At 40.8% G+C, this 18,341-nt stretch overlaps 1 protein-coding gene across 1 annotated transcript in view; it reads left to right on the top strand.

Annotated features, from left to right (window-relative positions):
• The window catches only part of DNAH5 (dynein axonemal heavy chain 5), a 305,852-nt gene that overhangs the window by 112,125 nt on the left and 175,386 nt on the right, over positions 1-18,341 (top strand). Inside the window, exons 24-29 of the mRNA XM_090049841.1 lie at positions 5,730-5,965; positions 7,229-7,447; positions 8,313-8,375; positions 9,229-9,467; positions 10,451-10,691; positions 11,369-11,568. Coding sequence (XP_089905967.1) covers positions 5,730-5,965; positions 7,229-7,447; positions 8,313-8,375; positions 9,229-9,467; positions 10,451-10,691; positions 11,369-11,568 — 1,198 coding nt within the window. The remainder of the gene's footprint in view (positions 1-5,729; positions 5,966-7,228; positions 7,448-8,312; positions 8,376-9,228; positions 9,468-10,450; positions 10,692-11,368; positions 11,569-18,341) is intronic.

Below are 18,341 nucleotides of genomic sequence, written 5' to 3'. Positions count from 1 at the left end.
TGTCCCGGGGAGACGGGGCGGAGCTTGCCCGCGGAGGCGGCGGAGCCCGAGCGGGACACCCGCTGCTTGTTTATGCTATGTCCCGGGGAGACGGGGCGGAGCTTGCCCGCGGAGGCGGCAGAGCCCGAGCGGGACATCCGCCGCTTGTTTACACCGGAAGCTGGCGCCCGTGCCGGTGGCCGGGAGCCGGCAATAAAAATGGCTGGCCACCGGCACACATAGTCTCTCCTGCCATAAAAACTGGGTGTGTCTTATGGTCAGGTGCGTCTTATGGTCCGAAAAATATGGTAATCTTAGTGGCCATTGCCCACAAAATGAAAGCTCAGCATATGTACCACACTTTTCTATATATTCTTTGCCTGCTTGCATATGATAGTGTACTAGCGCCATGGAGCCTTCCCCAGGTTTCACTTTAAAATCCATTTAACAAGTTATATACTCATGAGAGAAGTTGTCTTCTATCTCATAACTATTCATATAGGTCATGTAACAGTTCACATGTGAACCGTCACATGAATTAAAAATAGTATGTCTAATGCTTTAATCTTGTTTAATAAACTAGTTCTAAGAGTTATCTAAAATCTTAGACCCTGTTACTAATCTGTCTCCATCCAGCTAGTCAGGTAAAAGCTTTCATTTTCAAGGGGAACAGTTTTATGTTGCACATTTAGATACTACCCCCACGGTAATCAAAATTGGAGTTAGAGGGTATGATGAGATGTCTAGATTCCCACATAGGCTGGGATAGTTAAGAAATGACAGTGAGCATTGTCAGTCGCACCTGCAGCACCTCCTAGTATTCAGAGCTGTGGGAAAGAATACAAGGAGGAGAGGGCTTATTCACTGGGGACCTGACTAAGAAGCATCTCCTGGCTGCTGGTCTTACATGGGGAGAGATACCTGGCTATAGCCTGTGACTTGATAGGAGTATGACTTGTCAGTGCTCTTGGTGGAAAGATAGATGTGACATTAGGTAACTTGGATTTACCTGGGACCTGATGATGATGATTTTTCTGGGTCATGACATCATGTGCCTCACTGGAGGGGAAGGAAGAGAGCTGTCTGAGAGCTGAGCCTGGAGTGTACATCCAGTAATCTTAGAGGTTAAAAATTAGCTCTGCTGGTATAACAACTTCTTTTTTCAATACTGGTGTTTCTGACTCTGACTTTGGCCTATCCATTATGCTGCTGCTGAGGGGAGCTGGTTTAATTTTTCTTATTAATCTATGCAAAAATATAAATGATCAGAATAGGCAAGCATTGGTTGAAGGAAAAAGAGTGGAGGCAGCATTATCTTTCTCTGCAAGAAGGTAATTGAGGCAGCAGTTTAACATGATGTCAATTTTCCTCTAGAACTTGATGTAGCAGGTCTGGAGCTCTAACACCAGAATCTGTTGCTTCTTTAGCGGTCAGATTTTCCTGCTTTACTCTCTGCCTTTCTCAGCACCTCCTGCTTTCTGCTTGCCACTCCTTTTGTGTTTAAATGTATGATGAATTTTGGGAGTCTGCCTTTTGAAGCTGAACTAACCCCTTTAGGTACTTTCGTTTTTGGCACAGCCCTCAGGGCTTCTCTTCCACCAGCTCAGTTTCTCAGATGCTTGCCTCCCCCTCAGCATAGTTTCTCCAGGGCATGCTTCTCTTTTCAAATCAAGTCACAGAGAAAGCCCTCAACATAGTCCATTGTGCTGTCCACCTTTTGGCCTGATCCAGCCTTAGAGACCAGGGCTCCATCTGTTTCTGGTCATATGATTCCTAGCTTGCTTAACTGAGCCCAAGGGTTTCTTATTAGTTCCACAACTCTGCTACAGCTACCACTTCAATAGCACCCTATTGACAGTTCAGCACCCTATCCCAGTTGCTACCTGCCCTAAGTAAATGGCTTGTCGCCTGTCGCTGCCTTGGAGGCATGACTTCTGACTCCCTTTTGCCACCTGTTCTCTTCTGCTTTCGCTCCTTAAAGTTATGGGCTACACTTGATACTTGTCCCCTTTGAAGCAAATGGAAAAGCTTCCACATGTTAAAAGAGCTGGCAATGGTTCTGTTTGGTTTCTTGTTACCAGATTTGCCCGCTAATTTGGGGTGTGCTCATTTATTAGGGCTAGGGTCTTGGTAATTCTATCAATGTGCTGCTTCTGTTACTTGTGTTTCTATATGGAGCTGTATCTCTCCCTTCTGTAAGCCCTCACCCCCAATGGAGCTATCTTGCAGGACTCAGTTCAGTGGGGCTGGGTTTCTCCAGTCCCCAAATCAGTCATACACACAGATTAACGTGACATGCCTGACCTGGCCGCGTTGATCAGCATGGATAGGCTGACACCCTCATATGCCAAGAATCAGTTCATCAGAGCAACAATAACCACAGTCAGACACAAGCACACAGTTAAACAGAATACCTCTGAGTCTGGCTGGGTGTCCAGATGACACCCTCATGGGCCAGCATTTAGTTCATTAGGGCACGTCTGAGCCAAACTGGGTCAATCAGCCTGTACAAGGTGATCCCCTTATGTGTTTCAAACTCAGCACGTCCCAATCTTTTAGCCTCTTGATGAGCAGACCTGGACTTCACAGGGATCTTTAGCTTAGGTAAGAGGGGCGTTGCTGCAGAGCAAGTGGGGAAAGATAAGTAAAGAAGGCAAAATATACCCAGTTACCACCAGTTTGACTATAAAATGTATTGCTAAGTAGATATATAGACACTAGTAGTAATAGACATGCAAAGGAAAAACAAACACAAACAGTCACAGTATACCCTGGTTTCACTAAGTATTTGGGGAAACTTAGCTCAAGCTTAACTAATACAGTTCAAGTTCAGAAATCTATGCTTAGAGAGAGAGAAGAGAAAAGAGAGAGAGCTGGGATCTCACCAGTCCAAGGCACTTGGGTTGCAAAGCTGACAGGTTAAAGTTCTCAGCATGATCCTTGAAGGGAGATGATCTTCCTCCTGCAGCCTCTCCAGAAGAAAGCGAGTGGTGTCAGCACACACTGCTGCTTCTTTTACAGATTTTTATACCCTCAGTTCAGCTTCTTTCAAGCATTCTCAGTAGTGTAAATCAAATTGTCTTTTCTATTGACAAAAGGGTTATCTGATTGGAACATCTCAGGAACTTGATTGATTCTCAGGAAACACCTACTTGGGAGCCAGCTTGACATTCCTATGGATAGCAGATATAGTTGATGGGATATCTCCTGGTGTCTTCAGAAACAATAGATTGCAGCATCAGGGTTTTGGATTTTTACTTGCTGTGAACAAGCCTCAGCTTAGCATGACTTTTCCAGATCTTACTATAATCTTTTAACAGACTTAAGGCACTTATTGGAGTGTTCATAACCTGTTGTGGAGAGGACTTCCACCAGTCATCTCGGGAAAAGTATGACAACACTTGTGGACAGGGCTCCAACGGGCTGGGTGCTGTGATGAACCCTGTACCATTGTTCAAATGTTGCCCATACCCCCTCTGACTCAGTCTATTGCCTCAGCATTCCCTAACCCGGCAACTGAGTTGTAGCCAATTAAGTTTACATAGGCCTCCCATAGTGGGACTGGGGAATGTAAGGCCCGAGATGCCTAGTAAACTTACTTTTGCTTGGGTGGGGGGGGGGGGGGAAGGAAAAGTCCTATGTAAATCCAGATTAGAACTTGTCTGATAAATGCTGAGCTGGGTGTGAGGGTTGATTAGCATTTGGAACACAGCTTCCCCATCGTGCAGTGCTCCCCTGCTTCTCTGATCCCAGAATTCACTGCAGCCTCTGCTTCAGGCTTTCTGTTCTCCATCTCTCATGTAAATGAATGGTCATCTGTTCCCATCTCAGATGCAAATGAGACCTAGGGCAGTTGTTTCACTGTTGTCACCCTTATCTGGAGGGTTTTAGGTGTGTTTCTCACTGCATCTTAATCAGCTTCTGTTTGGGGGGGGGGGGCGGGGGTGATTCTTTGTGAATCAGACAGTCTGTGTCCTGTGTCAGGGTTCCCCAAGAACATGGAGCTGACAGGTAACATTCTGTAAGTGTGCAAATTCGTATTAATATTTCATAGAATGGTACTTACCATATTGATTCATTTCACACCCACTCCAACTTCTGTTCATTAAACAAACACCAAGATTCAATCTCAAAAAGGCATGTGTAGCTTGAATTTCCATTGCTAATAAAGTGATGCAGGAGTAAAAAATATAATTTCATGAAAAGTGCAGGTCTCACAAATAGGCCCTGGAGCAGGGAGCCATTAGAATGCAGTTGCTGGTTCTCTGAAAAACAGTGGTTGGGGGTGAAAGCAGTTTCAAGGTATTGGCAGCATTATGTGCTGCTATGAAATGGTAGTGTGTTAGATTCATCCTCTCTGGGAGGCTGGTGTGTGTGTGTGTGTGTGGGGGGGGATTAATTAGCACAGCTCCCAGAGCCATACTAATTAAAAGCTTCTGGAGTGTAGTGCATATCAGTGTCCCTGCACTGAAAATGGCAACACGGTGCTTGGAACTAAAGCTCATCGAACAAGCTTTAGTTTAAAGCATCCCATCGCCATTTTTCAGCATGGGGATGATGATGCACGTGATACTGGAGTCTGCTGGAGTGCAGTAATTTCCATGTCTCAGCCTACTCAATTAATCGAGTGTGCCCCAATGCATTGGAATTACAGCACATTGGAACAGCCTCCCTTTATGTGTGTAAATGCCCTCCATAACTAAGACCCCAAGAATGTCTTGAGGTCAGAAGTTAAGGGAACTTGATCAAGGGGGTTGAACTGGGGAGTCTTGGTGTTCTGAGAGTTGGCTGGCTCTGCTGTTCAGGCTTGCTTACTTCAGTATTTCTGGAGTCATTATGCTTATTACTGTCTGCACGCACACTGCCTCCAACCTCTAATGCTCAGCGAGTCACAGGCTCTTTTATTTGGTATTATTAAAGGACAGTAAGAGGATTAGTAGGATAGTTAGTAGCATTAGTGCATTAATAGAAGCAATGCCAGCACATCAAGGAAAGTAATTTCCCCCCTCTGTTCTGCACTGGTGAGGCCACACCTGGAGTAGTGTGTCCAGTTTTGGGCCACTCACTACAGTAAGGATGTGGACAAGTTGGAGAGAGTCCAGCAGAGGGCAATGAAAATGGTTAGAGGGCTGGGGCATATGGCTTCTGAGGAGAGGCTGAAGGAACTAAGCTTATTTAGTCTGAAGATGAGAAAGCTGAGGGGGGGTTTGATAGCAGCTTTTTACTACCTCAAGAATGGTTCCAAAGAGGATTGAGCTAGATTGTTTTCAGTGGTGACAGATGGCTGAAAAAAGGAGCAATGGTCTCACGATGCAGCAAGGGAGGTTTAGGTTGGCTATTAGGAAATGGAACAGGTTACCTAGAGAGGTGGTGGAATCTCCATCTTTGGAGGTTTTTAAGGCCTGGCTTGAAAAAGCCCTGGCTGCAACAATCTCTAGTTAGGGATGGTCCTGCTTTGAGTATGGGTTTGGACTAGATGACCTCCTGAGGTCCCTTAAAACCCCAATTTTCTATGATTCCATGATACAAACAAATTGCATTTTTCAAAATGAAATAATGTATAAACAGCCTTTTTAAAAACTTCTTGCTAAACTTCTCCAACAGTCAAGAGAATAGGAAACCTTGGCAGTAGTGGCCTGAAAACAAAATTAGTGGCTTGAATTGGAAAAGTGTGGCAGTTTAACAGAGTAAAAACTTGAGAGCTGCTTTTCTGGAAATGATGTAAAATCAACTTGAATTGTTTCTTCTAGATGATCTGAAGTTGGCACTGACTGCAGAAACAAAGGCTTGGATGACTGAGCTAGGACATTACTGTAACAGGAATTACAGGACTGAGATGGAAAATATCTTCACATTTGTAGAGGAAATCAGCAAGAAGCTAAATCGCCAGATAAAGGATTTGGATGACATAAGAATAGCTATGGCTGCCTTAAAGGAGATTAGAGAGCTGCAGATCCCTATAGACTTTCAAGTGGGACATATTGAGGTAACTGAAAGGAGTGATACTGATATGTTAGTAACTGGTGTTAATAGAAAATATTTTATCTAAATGTAAAATTTGAAAGTGCAATTCATTTATATTTTTACTAAAAAAATGAATGAGTGTTGTAAAGTTAAACAATAAAATGGCTTGGTTTTGTAAAACCTACACTTGTAACACTCCCATTAGGGCAAAGGCAGATTCAGGTGAACAGAAATATCATTTGTTAGCAGTGTTCCTTTACTGCTAAGACAGGTCAAGAAGGGTAGATCAGGGGAAATCTCAAATGAGACATGACATACAGAGAGGTCTGTAGTTCCTAAGTTATAGAGAGCTCAGAGTTATGGAAAGATAAAAGATGTGACTGTTAAATGAAGAGCCCGAGAGGAGATATTTAGTATGCTGCATTGTATGCTATAGTATATAGCTTTAGTTGGTCAACTGAGTTGGATCCAGTGTAGTTTCTAGTGTTGCTGGAAAAAGACAAGCAACAACTCTATACTGGACCATGTACGTTCCACCTGTCAGAACTAGGGGAAGAATATGTGAAATATGTATCCATGTATACAAATAAATGAAATATGCCGATGTTCATATGAATATGAACTGGTAATCCAGCTTATTAGTTGCAAGACGCTTTTAAATACCTTGGCATACTAGAAAGGATTTGTACTTTTTATCATTACATATGATTTTACAGAGGTATAATTAGGCTTTTGCTTTATTTTTAGTACAACACTCTCTCTCTGTGTCTTATTTTCTCTCTCTCTCCTATTCCTCTTTGGGTTTGGCATGATTAGTCAGTCATGTTGACTGCCTTGTGGCCTGGACCCTTGGGAAGGGGAGGGGTGCAGGGAGAAGATCTATATTTTGAATGTCTCTGGAGCTCAGTTTCTAGTACAAATTTAAACATGTATTCTAAAAGAGGTTATATTGCAGTGTTTAATTTGTTCATCCATGACTTCTTTGTGGCTTACCTGGGAAATCTCAATTTTTGGTTGACCTAAAATTTTTGTTTGGCTTGGATCTCTGGCTTCACAACCAGTGGTAACATAATGTTCTGGGTCAGAATATTATTCATACTTAATTTTTATATGTGAATATTTTTTTTCATGCACATGTATATATTCATGAATATTTCCTCCTTCTCGAAGTGGGACTATCATTTTTGTTATCCAGTACAATGATTGTGTATTTATAGATGTATTCTGTGTAGAACACAATATATATTATATACAGTAGCTGGAGATGCAGCCATTGTTCCAACAGGAATCTTACGCCATGTTAAACAAATATCAGCTGCTGGTGGCAAAGGAAGAGATGGAAAAGGTGGACACTTTGCGCTATGTCTGGGAGAAACTGCTGGTCCAGGGCAATGAAGTGCAGAATGAGCTAGTAGCTTTGCAGCCCAAATTCCGGGGTGAGATTATTAGCACTGTGGAGACTTTCATTGAGGACTGTGACCAATTTTATGCAGATTATGACAAGGTATTTATCTTTGTTATATTCCAAAAAAATTGGGAAGTTGGAAGACAGGGTTTGGATACATGTTCAATATAGGGAAAGAATTGCTTGGAGAGAAGGATAGGTCTATGATATCATAAGAATGCTAATCCTTGTAAATGCTGTTGTGTTCATCCTGAAGAGTGGGCTGTATGTAGTCATTGGGATGTCAGATGATCACTGCACTCTTCTGAGCAAAATCCCTGCTCGTGGGGTCTGTCTTCCTTTTTTTTTTTATTGTCTACCAAACACTTCATCATCCCCGTATGTTTTGTAGTTCCTAGTTTCTTTTCCTTTAAACTTTAAGAGCCTCCCATCCCAGGCTCTGGAAAAACAACTAACTGACTCTACACTATGCTTAGGAGTCACTGAAATTAGCAGCTCAGTGTTAGAACCAATAGAAAGAAATCAAGCAGAGTCCATTCTGAGTTGGAACAGACCAGCTGATGATATTCAGCTAAAGTAGCTAGTTAATGACTACCTCTTTGAAAACAAAAATAGAATCAATTAGTGGATACAATAATTTTAAGTATGAAAAATATCTTCGTACTCTTTTTTTTGGCAGACAAGGATCTTTGGGTGAATCTTCTTCACCCAAAGAACCTTGTCTGACTATGTTTAGGTCAGCATAGCTACAACCTACACCGCTTGGTACCTTTTTGTCACCCTTGATCTTTAATCAACACTTCATGGTGCTGATTTTTCGGGGACTTGCCAGTGAAATTAAATTGTTAGATATGAAAAAATATGATAGACTTCTATTCTAGAAAATTAAGCTGAAATTTGTTTGCCTGTGATAAACTATGACATTTGTTTTTATTCTTTAAATTGAACATCTGATTTCTTCCAGAATGGACCAATGGTAGTAGGTTTGGAGCCCCAGGAAGCCAATGACAGGCTGATCATGTTCCAGGTACTCGTTGTTCAGTTGAAAGATAAAATGTGCTGCTCCACTCTGTTTAACAACATATTTTAATATAATAATAATAAAAATGAATGTGTTTACTTAGTAGCTAAAATCCACTTAATTAAGCCTACAGGCAACTAAGTTGGAAAATTGATCTGTGTATTATGATGGGGTAAGAAGAAAAAAAATATATATATTTTTTAAATCGGGCACGTGCTAATATGCAGTTTAAATACAGAATGTTTGAAATAACCCATAATTACTATGTCCAGGTGTCTGCATAATGATGTTGAAGATATTTGCTGGCATATATCGAGCTTTGCTTTTGTTCTTCCTTCTTGCTAAAATATGTCTTTGACTGTTATTAGTTACTGCCCTAAAGATGGCAGTTTGCTTCTTTTCAACACTTCTCATTATGATTCATTAAATACAGTCTGACATCAGAGGTCAAATCTTGTGTTTACTACTCTCGTGTGAATAATTTTCTTTTCCTTGCTATTTGCTTGGGGTATAATGCTCCCGTAATCAAATCCCTTCTTTGAGAGAAGCTCAAGATAACCTTGCTCACAATGTACAACCAAAGAGCCATACCTCAGTGCTGTCCTCAGTCTTTCCTACTGTTCCTGCAATAGCCTTGGCATCATAGTCTTTTAGGCTAACACTCACGACTGAGGATTTCAAGCATGCATATTATTGACAGTTCTATTTTTTATTTAAGCATACCTTTATAAGACTTGACCATTGTCCACTTCTTGCTATGGGTTCCTCTGCTGCTTAGCTACTATTTTAGATAAGATGCTTTGGTGTTTGCTCTTTTCTATGGTTCTAATCCTAATTTTGGCCCTTTATTTTATTGTAGAACAGATTTGAGAACCTCTTCCGAAAATATATAACTTATACAGGTGGAGAAGAGCTCTTTGGTTTGCCTGTTACACAATATCCTCACCTACTTGAGATAAAGAAGCAGCTGAACTTGCTACAGAAACTATACAGTCTGTATAATAGTGTCATTGACACTGTCAATGGCTATTATGATATTCTTTGGTCGGAAGTGAATATTGAGAAAATCAACAATGAACTTGTAGAATTTCAAAACAGGTAAGACTATTTGAGTATTGTACAGCTAATGCTGTCTGTGTTTTCTACTGTTTGAATATTGATATTGGATTAGTATTTCTTGCTTTTTAAAACTATCTTTTGGCACTGGCTTTTACCAGACTTGGGGTCACTTACCAATGGATAAATTCAGGTTTGTTGTTCCTTGAAAATTTTCATTAAGTAATTCATTTTTGTTACTTGAAGGAAGCAACTGAATCAGGAACTGATGATTCCCTTCTCTGGAATAGGATATTTATGGCTTCAAAATGAGACTGAAAAGACTTTTTCCATTTGAAAACTTGTCTTATGTTAACTAAGGGTTTCTCCTGGACTTAATTTTAGGGTATGCCTATCCAGCACTGTCTGAGTTGAACAGAAAACACTTAATTACTCTTTGGAGAGTCAATCTTAATAGTCTTGTACAAAAGGGTGGAGTAGTTGAGGGAATTTTGTACCCAATAGACTTATTGGGAATATGGTCAGAGGAAAAAAGGGGGAAGGACATATTTGAGAAGGCAGAGTTATTCTTCAACATTTCCAAAAATAAGACGAATGATAATTTGACATGCTTGTTGTTGAATGTCCAAAAGGTAACCAAGAATAATATTAAACAAATGCAGCTTTCCACCCGTGTTCATGTGGCCAGGTTAGGATGGATGATCTATTAATGTGAAGTGGCTTATTTCATGGAGTGCAAGATGAATGCAAAGAAGCTAATGGTAAAGAGGTATTTGCATTTTTTGGAAGCACAGGTGAAAAATGTCAAATGTAGGTGATAGCATCATTTCATAGGCAGTTGAATAGTGATGAAATAAACTGTTTATCTTAAATGCTATTTAAAAAAAATCTAGGAATCTTAAAATACTTTGAATTATAGGAATGTATGTTACATCATAGTTAAAGCCCTAAGTAATCTTGAATAATTAATGCCATAGAACAGCCTAAACTTTTTTTTTAAAGGTAGTTTATTGTTTAATGCACAGATGTCGTAAGCTTCCTCGAGCTTTGAAGGAATGGCAGGCATTTCTGGACCTAAAGAAGATGATCGATGATTTCAGTGAGTGCTGTCCATTGCTTGAGCTAATGTCTAATAAAGCCATGATGGCTCGACACTGGAAGCGAATTACAGATCTTGCTGAACAGAGCTTTGACATAGAAAGTGAGAGCTTCAAACTGAAGAATATCATGGAAGCACCTCTGCTGAAATACAAAGAAGAAATAGAGGTACAGATTGGAATGCAACTGAAATATACTGGTATTGTGTGATTTCCTGCAACACTGCTTCCACACTTGAAAAAAATGGCAGTAGAACATGCTGTCATTCATTCTCCACTGAGCACAGATTTGAATACACAATGACACTGGTGATCAATATCCCACTCCTCTGGTTCACCTTGAAGGTTTCTGATAAAATGCTTATGCTGCATCACAGAATATATTTAAAAACAAACTAAAGGTTTCAGTGGGAATACTGCTAAGGGATTAAAAGGTGTGCAGGTAACACATTTCTTACTGTTCAGTCAGTGAGTATTATAACAGATCTGGCTTTTCTCTTTCATCCTAGTTCAAGCAGTTCAGTAAAAGGCATTGTAAGGTCATCTTTGTCCTCAAGTTGAAGGCAGAAGCTAGGGTTTGCCTGCAAAAAATAAGACCTTTTGCAGTATTGCATTTAACTCCTTCAGAGTTCATCCAGTGTGCTGACTGCTTCAAAATTTAGACATTCCTAGATAAGCTGTTTCTAGCATCAGTGTGCTTAAGTTGTTTCAGAAAACCTTGTTGGTACTTTTTTTAGGTTTGCTATATCTAGTTGGTCTAATGGAGAGATCACATAGTTGAACTATGGATCCTTGAATTTGAGGTGAAGAAGCTTCTTACATTAACATACTATTTTTATTTTAAAGGATATCTGCATTAGTGCTGTAAAGGAGAGGGACATAGAGCAAAAGCTAAAACAAGTGATTGTTGAGTGGGACAACAAAACATTTACCTTTGCCAACTTTAAAGCCCGTGGTGAACTGCTCTTAAGAGGAGACAGCATTTCAGAAACAATTGCTGGCATGGAGGATAGTCTGATGATTCTGGGTTCTCTCATGAGCAACAGGTAATGGTAGAAAGACTTACAGACTAACTGATGACCTTAGGAAAGCCAACTTGGTCCTATAAGTAGATGGAAGCATAAGATTGAATGTAAAAAAAAAAAAAAAAAAAAAAGAGAAACCATCAGTTATGAAAGCTTCCCAATACAGCTGAATGACTTCTTCCCCCTAGATGTTATTAGTATGCTTTGCAAGTACAAATACCAATCCATTTGAAGCAGGTTTTTGGATTGCACCTAACAGTAACTATATTCTTGATCTGTGCACCTCATTACATTCTTTATTTTGGAGACTTAATTCGGAGCATTAAGTCTTTTTTGTATACGTGACAAAGTATATGACTTGGGTATAATGATTTGCTGAGTTAAAATTTAACATAGATTATTTATTTAATCTTATTTATAGTTAGAGTAGAAAACAAGGAATTCTTACGTGTTCATTTTTATTGAACTGATAAATATTAATTAATTTTGATTTTGTTCCACTGTGAAACTTGCTAAAATAGTGTTGCTTCTAGGTCTTGACTCAAAATTTAAGGAGAACTGGTTGCCCCTTTGCATTGCACATTTTCTTTAATAAGGAAGCTTATCATCTTGGTGCTTCTTTTTGGGAGGTAGAGATGACAATAATCAATGATGAATATCTTCAGGACCTGAGAATATCAGAAGAGGACAAACATTTGTTGAAGGGCCTGAAAGGGATCTTTTTGACCACATCCTGGTCTGTGGTCCTACTATTGAAATGACTGACTAGCTGCTGTGCGAAGAACTGCATAAGCGTCAGAAGAGCTGAATTTAACAATCCTCGGCATGGTCTGAGTTGGCTAGTTACATGAACCTGAAGCTTTGTCTTGAACAAATATTCATTCAGAATGGTTGATATCTATTGAAGTGTACAAGTGTAGACAGTTGTCATAACAGGTATCAAAATATCTCTTGTATCATGAAGTTCACCTTTGCAACGCACAATCTCTGAAGAGAGATGCCCCAGTATAAGGCTTTAGTTAGATCTGTCTGATGTGGAAATTTAGACAGAATTATTGTTTGGCTATTAGAAGCGCTTTATTTTGCATGGCTATGGGAGAAAAGCAAGGGGCAGCTCATTCTCGACTAGAACAAAGCACAGGCTACTTTTATATACTGATAAATCATATACAGATCGACCTGCCTCATAACATATTCTTGGCAGTCTGACAGTGACTTATCCTGGTGTCTTGCTGAACCAAGCATGCTCTCTCAAGCTGTTCCCTGATAACCTTATCCAGAAGGACACTGTGTTGTTCTCATTCGGCCTTCAGCCACATCCCCCCACATCCTGTCCTGACAGTATACACTCTTTCAGTACTTTTCCATTCCTCATCGTCCCCCCCCCCGTGTAAGTGCTTGTGCTTACACTTTTATATTTATAAGACCTTTGACACTTTTTTGTTGTTTACACTTATAGGCCACCTTTTTTAACACTATTATTTGCAGCTTGGTTTTAGAGAGCCTAGAAACACTTTGGGCAGTTTTTGATAAACAACAGCTTAAGCAACACAGAAACGTGGATAATAATGAAAATGGCAAAAATGCATAATAAACTTACAATACACCATTTTAGCAGGGTTTTTAACCTTTTTTTTTTTTTTTCTTTTTTACATTTGGTAGCTACTTTTACCAGTTGAAGAAGTTTTTTTGCAACTGAATGGATTACTTGCAACTGCTTTTGTTTATGGGGCGGAGGTATTTTTTTAATTGTTGGTGCTGATTGATTTAGGTACAGCAAGTGTTATTAATAATAGCACAGACTCCACCTTGGGCAGCTAAGAGAGAATTTAAAGCCATATGGTTTTTGGTAGCTACCTGCCCTGTTTGGGTGATTTTATTATTGAGAGCTTCTAGGGCATTGGCACTGGCATTAAAGAATTTTTTTTATGACTTTTGAAATGTTTACAATGTTGTTTTTTTAATTTAGCTACCCCCAGCTAAGGGAGAAATGCCCTAGTAAATTGATGGAACCTGGTGGGTTGGTGGACCAGTGGGTTTTTAACTGCTTGCCTATGTTTGGACAAGCCAGGTGGGAGATTAGACACCTCATGCCGAGAAAGGCTTGGGTGTAAATTTAAACTTTGGGACGATTTTTTTCAGAGGTACAGGTGCTGACCCAATGCCAGGGCAAATTTTGCGGGCATTATTTTTGCATAGCTAAAACAAGCTTGGAGCAGCTATAGTGCTGAGGTTTTTACAGGTTGTGCTTTTAATTTGGCACTTTTGATCGACCTGTAAGGTATAGGAAGGGGCATGTTGGCTTTTTACTAACTTGCGCTGAGATATTGATTGATTACAAGAAGTAGAACTTAATAACATGTAGAATTTGGAGTTGTTTATTACCAGACTGTGGGTATTTTTTAGGATAGTGAGAGACCTGTTGGAACACTGAAGGGACATGTTTTTTAGCAGGATTTTAGATGTATTATGTGAACGATAATTAAAGGTTACCTGGCATTTGGGGTAGTGCCCATTTTACCACTTTTATTGAAGTTATAACAGAGGGCTGCCTTAAGTTTAGAGGATGGTTTTTAGCTGTTTTTGAGTGGTTTTTTTTTTTTTTTTTTTTTACTATTTAGGGATTGACTGCTGCGTTTTAGAGTGGGAGGAAAATTTGACAAAGCTAGTAGTGGTACTGTTTTTTTAATTTTTAAGGGGAATCGATACTCCAAGCATTGGGATTTTTTTTTGGCTGGGTGTGTAGGCTTATGTATGCATACCCAGCAGTTTGTAAGGTTGCCTGCATTAGTAATGCTTTGCCCAAGGAATATAATACTGGTTTGTTTGTTTTTTTAAATGCCCTGATTAAAACTTTTGGCATGAAGCAGAGTAAAAGAAAAGGTAACCTTTTGCGGCTTACTTGAACGGGGTTTTAAATGCTGCTATTTTTTGGAACTTTGGAGGGGCTACCCTTGACTAAAATTGTGGCCTTTAGCACACTACTACCAATAAAATGCTGACCACGAGAATACAGAACAGTGTTACCCCCTGGGGAGTTTTTAAATTTACATAATTATTTGTGACCTTTTAAGGGTTAGTGTGATTTTTATACTAAATTACTAAAAGCAATTTAACACACAAAACAAAAGTTTATAGCCTTAAGTAAAACTTGGCTAGCCGTGTAGGCTATTTTTTGAGGCTGTTGCTTGATTTTTACTTAAAAGAACCTTTTTGAGATTTTGTTGTTTAATTTTTACTTACAGGAACTTTTTGGATTTTTATGGAGGTATTGTTGGTGAGAGAAGCTTTTTACTTTGTTGGGGCGGTTACTTTTTTGCAGTGGGAGATATGAACTTAAGCAGAAATTTTGGCAACTTTTACAGGAGTTGGGGTGGTTAGCAGGACCTGGAAAGGCTTTTTTTATTCAGGCTGCGGCAGTTTTTTTTTTTTTTGGTGGACGTTAATTAGGACCCAGTTTTTTTGGTTGGACTGGATAGACAACAGAGTTACCATTTAGAGACTGATGTTGTGCTGTGGCCTTAACCTGCAATGAGATAACTTTGAGGGCCTTGGTGAGCCTTTGGCAGTAGGTTAATAAAGAATTATGGAGGTGAGTTAGGTGTTGGGGTGGAGGTGCAACAAATTCCTTTATGGGTTGCCCCATAACAATTTTAAAAAGAGTTAGACCTGAGGACCTCTGAACAGAATTTTGGATTTGGAAAAGTACGAATAGGAGGGCCTAGGGCTACTTTAGACCAGTTTGTTTACAAGTTTTTTGCCAAACGAAGCTTAATATTAAAGTTTTTTTGTTTTACTTTACTTTCACTTTGAGGATGATTTGTGGTGTGGAGCTTGTATTGGATGGAAAGGACCTTGCAAACATGTTGGACCACCTGGCCAACAAAATGGCAGCCATGGTTCAAGTCCAGGGAAAGGGCAGACCGAAGCAGGACAGCAGGTCAAAAAGAAGCTTTTTGGCCACAGTAAGAGCATTAGCCTGTTGGCAAGGGTATGCCTTAGGCCACCTGCTAAAAAGACAGACAATGACCAACACATTCTTTTAGGGTTTTGACCTGGACAACTTGATGAACTTTATTTGGAGATGGGAAAAGGGGTAAAGACCTAAAGGCCTGTGGAATGCATGTGGCTGGCGGGGTGGTTGGCCAGGATTGTGGCACTGACACTGCAGACACAGATGACAAAATGGGCAGCCACAGCGGGAAAAACCGGGGGCATACCAGTGGTGATTAACTTTTGGCTACCATTTTCCCTTTGGCTGAATGGGCCACTGAGTAGGCCATTTGAGCCAAGAGGGACAGCAGGGCCCTGGGGGCCACAAGGCAACCAGATGGGTGCCACCACAAGGAGTTGGAGTGGAGAGAGCAGCCTGCAGAGATTTAGGCTTTTTTTTTTTGGCATTTGGGGTGGCATTTTGGAGAAAGAGGAGGTTAGGGGAGACAGGAGAAGGGAGGTAGAGAGTGGCTTGAAGGACTGGAGCTGAGAGTTTTGACAGGGTGGTTTTGGCTGCAGCATTTGCCCTATTGTTTTTTAGAGACACAGGGTTATTAGTAGCAGTGTGCGCTTTGCACCATAGAACAGCAAGGGTGGAGGGAAGGAGAACAGCATTCAGGAGAGCAGTAATAAGGCAGTAGTGAGAGATGGGAGTTTTAGCAGAAGTAAGAAAACCTTGCTGCTTTCAGATTTGTTTAAAAGAATGGCAGACACCAAAGCCATAGCGAGAGTTTGTATAGATATAAGCAGATTGTTTAGTGGCAAGGTGACAGGCACGAGTGAGAGCAATAAGTTCAGCAGCTTGAGCACTAGTAACAGAAAGAGAAGATTTAACAACAGTATGATTGGAATAAACAGCATAGCCAGCTTGGATAATGCCATCATTATTTTGAAAACAGGAGCCATTAACATAGAAAATGAGGTTAGGGTTAGTTAGAGGGGTATTGGAAAGATTAGGACAGGGAAAAGAAACAAAGTTTACAAGCTGAGTGCAGTTATGGGGTTGGCCATTTGAGGGTGAAGGAAGAAGAGAGGCAGGATTGAGGGGATTACAGCGGACAAGGGTTACATGGTCCACAGCCAGGAGAACCACCTTGTAGTGGGTTAGATGGCCAGGGGACAAGTGCTGAGTTTTGCCGTGCTGGAGGAGGGTGAGGACAGTGTGTGGGACAGCAACAGTAAGGGGGTGCTCAAGGACAAGGTTGTTGGTTTTAGAAACCAGCAGAGCGGCGGCAACAACGGCATGGAGGCAGGGAGGAAACCCAGAAGTGACTAGGTTAAGGGAGGCACTATAATAAGGAATAGGATGGTGTGGGGAGGGTTTGAAAGGCTGAGTTAAGACACCAGAAGCGGTGTCTTGGTGTTTATGGAAGAAGAGAGTGAAAGGCTTAGAGTAGTTAGGCAGACTGAGAGTGGGGGAGGAAAAAAGGGCTTGCTTGAGCTGACAGAAGGCAGATTTATGGACTTTTTTCAGGGTAGCGGGTTAGGGGAAGAGTTACAGGTGAGAAGGGTGAGAGGTCTGGAAAGCTTAGAATAATTAGGAATTTACTGTTGGCAGTAGTTGGCAGCACCTAGAAAACCATGAAGTTGGAGTTTAGTTTGTGGGCGTGGAAGGGAAAGAAGAGCAGAAAGACTATTAGGAGACAGGTGATGGGTACCATAAGAAATAGCTTACCCCAGATAGGTAACAGAAGTTTGACAGAATTGGAACTTAGAGCGGGAGGCTTTGTGGTCCAGCGCTGCAAGTTTTTTAAAAGAGCGACAGAATTAGCTTGTCAATGAGGGAGGATATTAGAACAAAGGAGCAAATTATTTACGTATTGGACTAGCACAGAATTATGAGGCAACAGGACTGTATTGAGGTCAGACTTGAGAAGTTGGCTATATATGGTGGGTGAGTTATGAAATCCTTGAGACAGACGGGTGAAGGTGTATTGCCGGCTCTGGTAAGTAAAAGCAAATAAATATTGAGGGTTAGGGTAAACTGGTATAGAAAAAAGGTGTTACAGAGATTCAGCACAGAAAAACAAACGGTGGAAGCAGGTATTTGAGAAAGTACAGTGGTGGGGTTGGGTACCACAGCTGTTTTTTATTAGTGTTATTATTAAGGCAAGAATTTGGGTCTGGGGTAATGTAAGGAAGACCCCATCTGGAAAACAGTGAACTGTTGCCCGCAATTCGCAAAGGAGGTTTTGTTTTAACAGATTTAGAGGCGCAAGGACTCGGCAAAAAGGCATGTTGCTTAGTAAGGGGACCCAAGGTAAACGAAAGCAGCTGTGTAACGGGGTGGTTAATGGGTTGATTTCCAATACCTACAGCAGTGATTACCTTACCAGAAATGGGAACCTTAGGAACAAAACCAGAGCTAAGCATAGACAAAGAAGCACCGGTGTCGACAAGAAAGGAACAGTTTGTTTTTTTTACAGTAACAGTTATTGTAGCATTGGAAAAGGTAGAAAGTAAAGGGGCTAGAGTTTTTGGGTTTTTTTGGCTGTTCTAAAATGGATTTTTAACTTTGAGGGGTTGAGAGGAGCTGGTCCGGGCGCTTGGCTGAAATGGAGGGGCACTAGCTGAGAGTGGGGGCCCCTGGGGTTTATTTGGGCACTCTTTTTTAATGGCCTTGGCTCCACCACGATCTGCTGGCTGGGAAATTGGCTCCGTGGTCGGACCCAGAGGGTTGTAATTGATGGCAGTCACTCATCGTAGTGCACTGTGACCAGTGGGGTCCCTCAAGGCTCTGTCTTTGGACCTGTACTGTTCAACATCTTCATTAATGATGTGGACATTGGAGTCAGGAGTGG

This window comes from Crocodylus siamensis, chromosome 5 (genome assembly GCF_052110815.1).
Source record: "Crocodylus siamensis isolate JL-2025a chromosome 5, ASM5211081v1, whole genome shotgun sequence".
Lineage (NCBI taxonomy): Eukaryota > Metazoa > Chordata > Crocodylia > Crocodylidae > Crocodylus > Crocodylus siamensis.
Note: the sequence above shows the minus strand (reverse complement) of the source record. Positions and strands in the feature narration are given on the sequence as shown.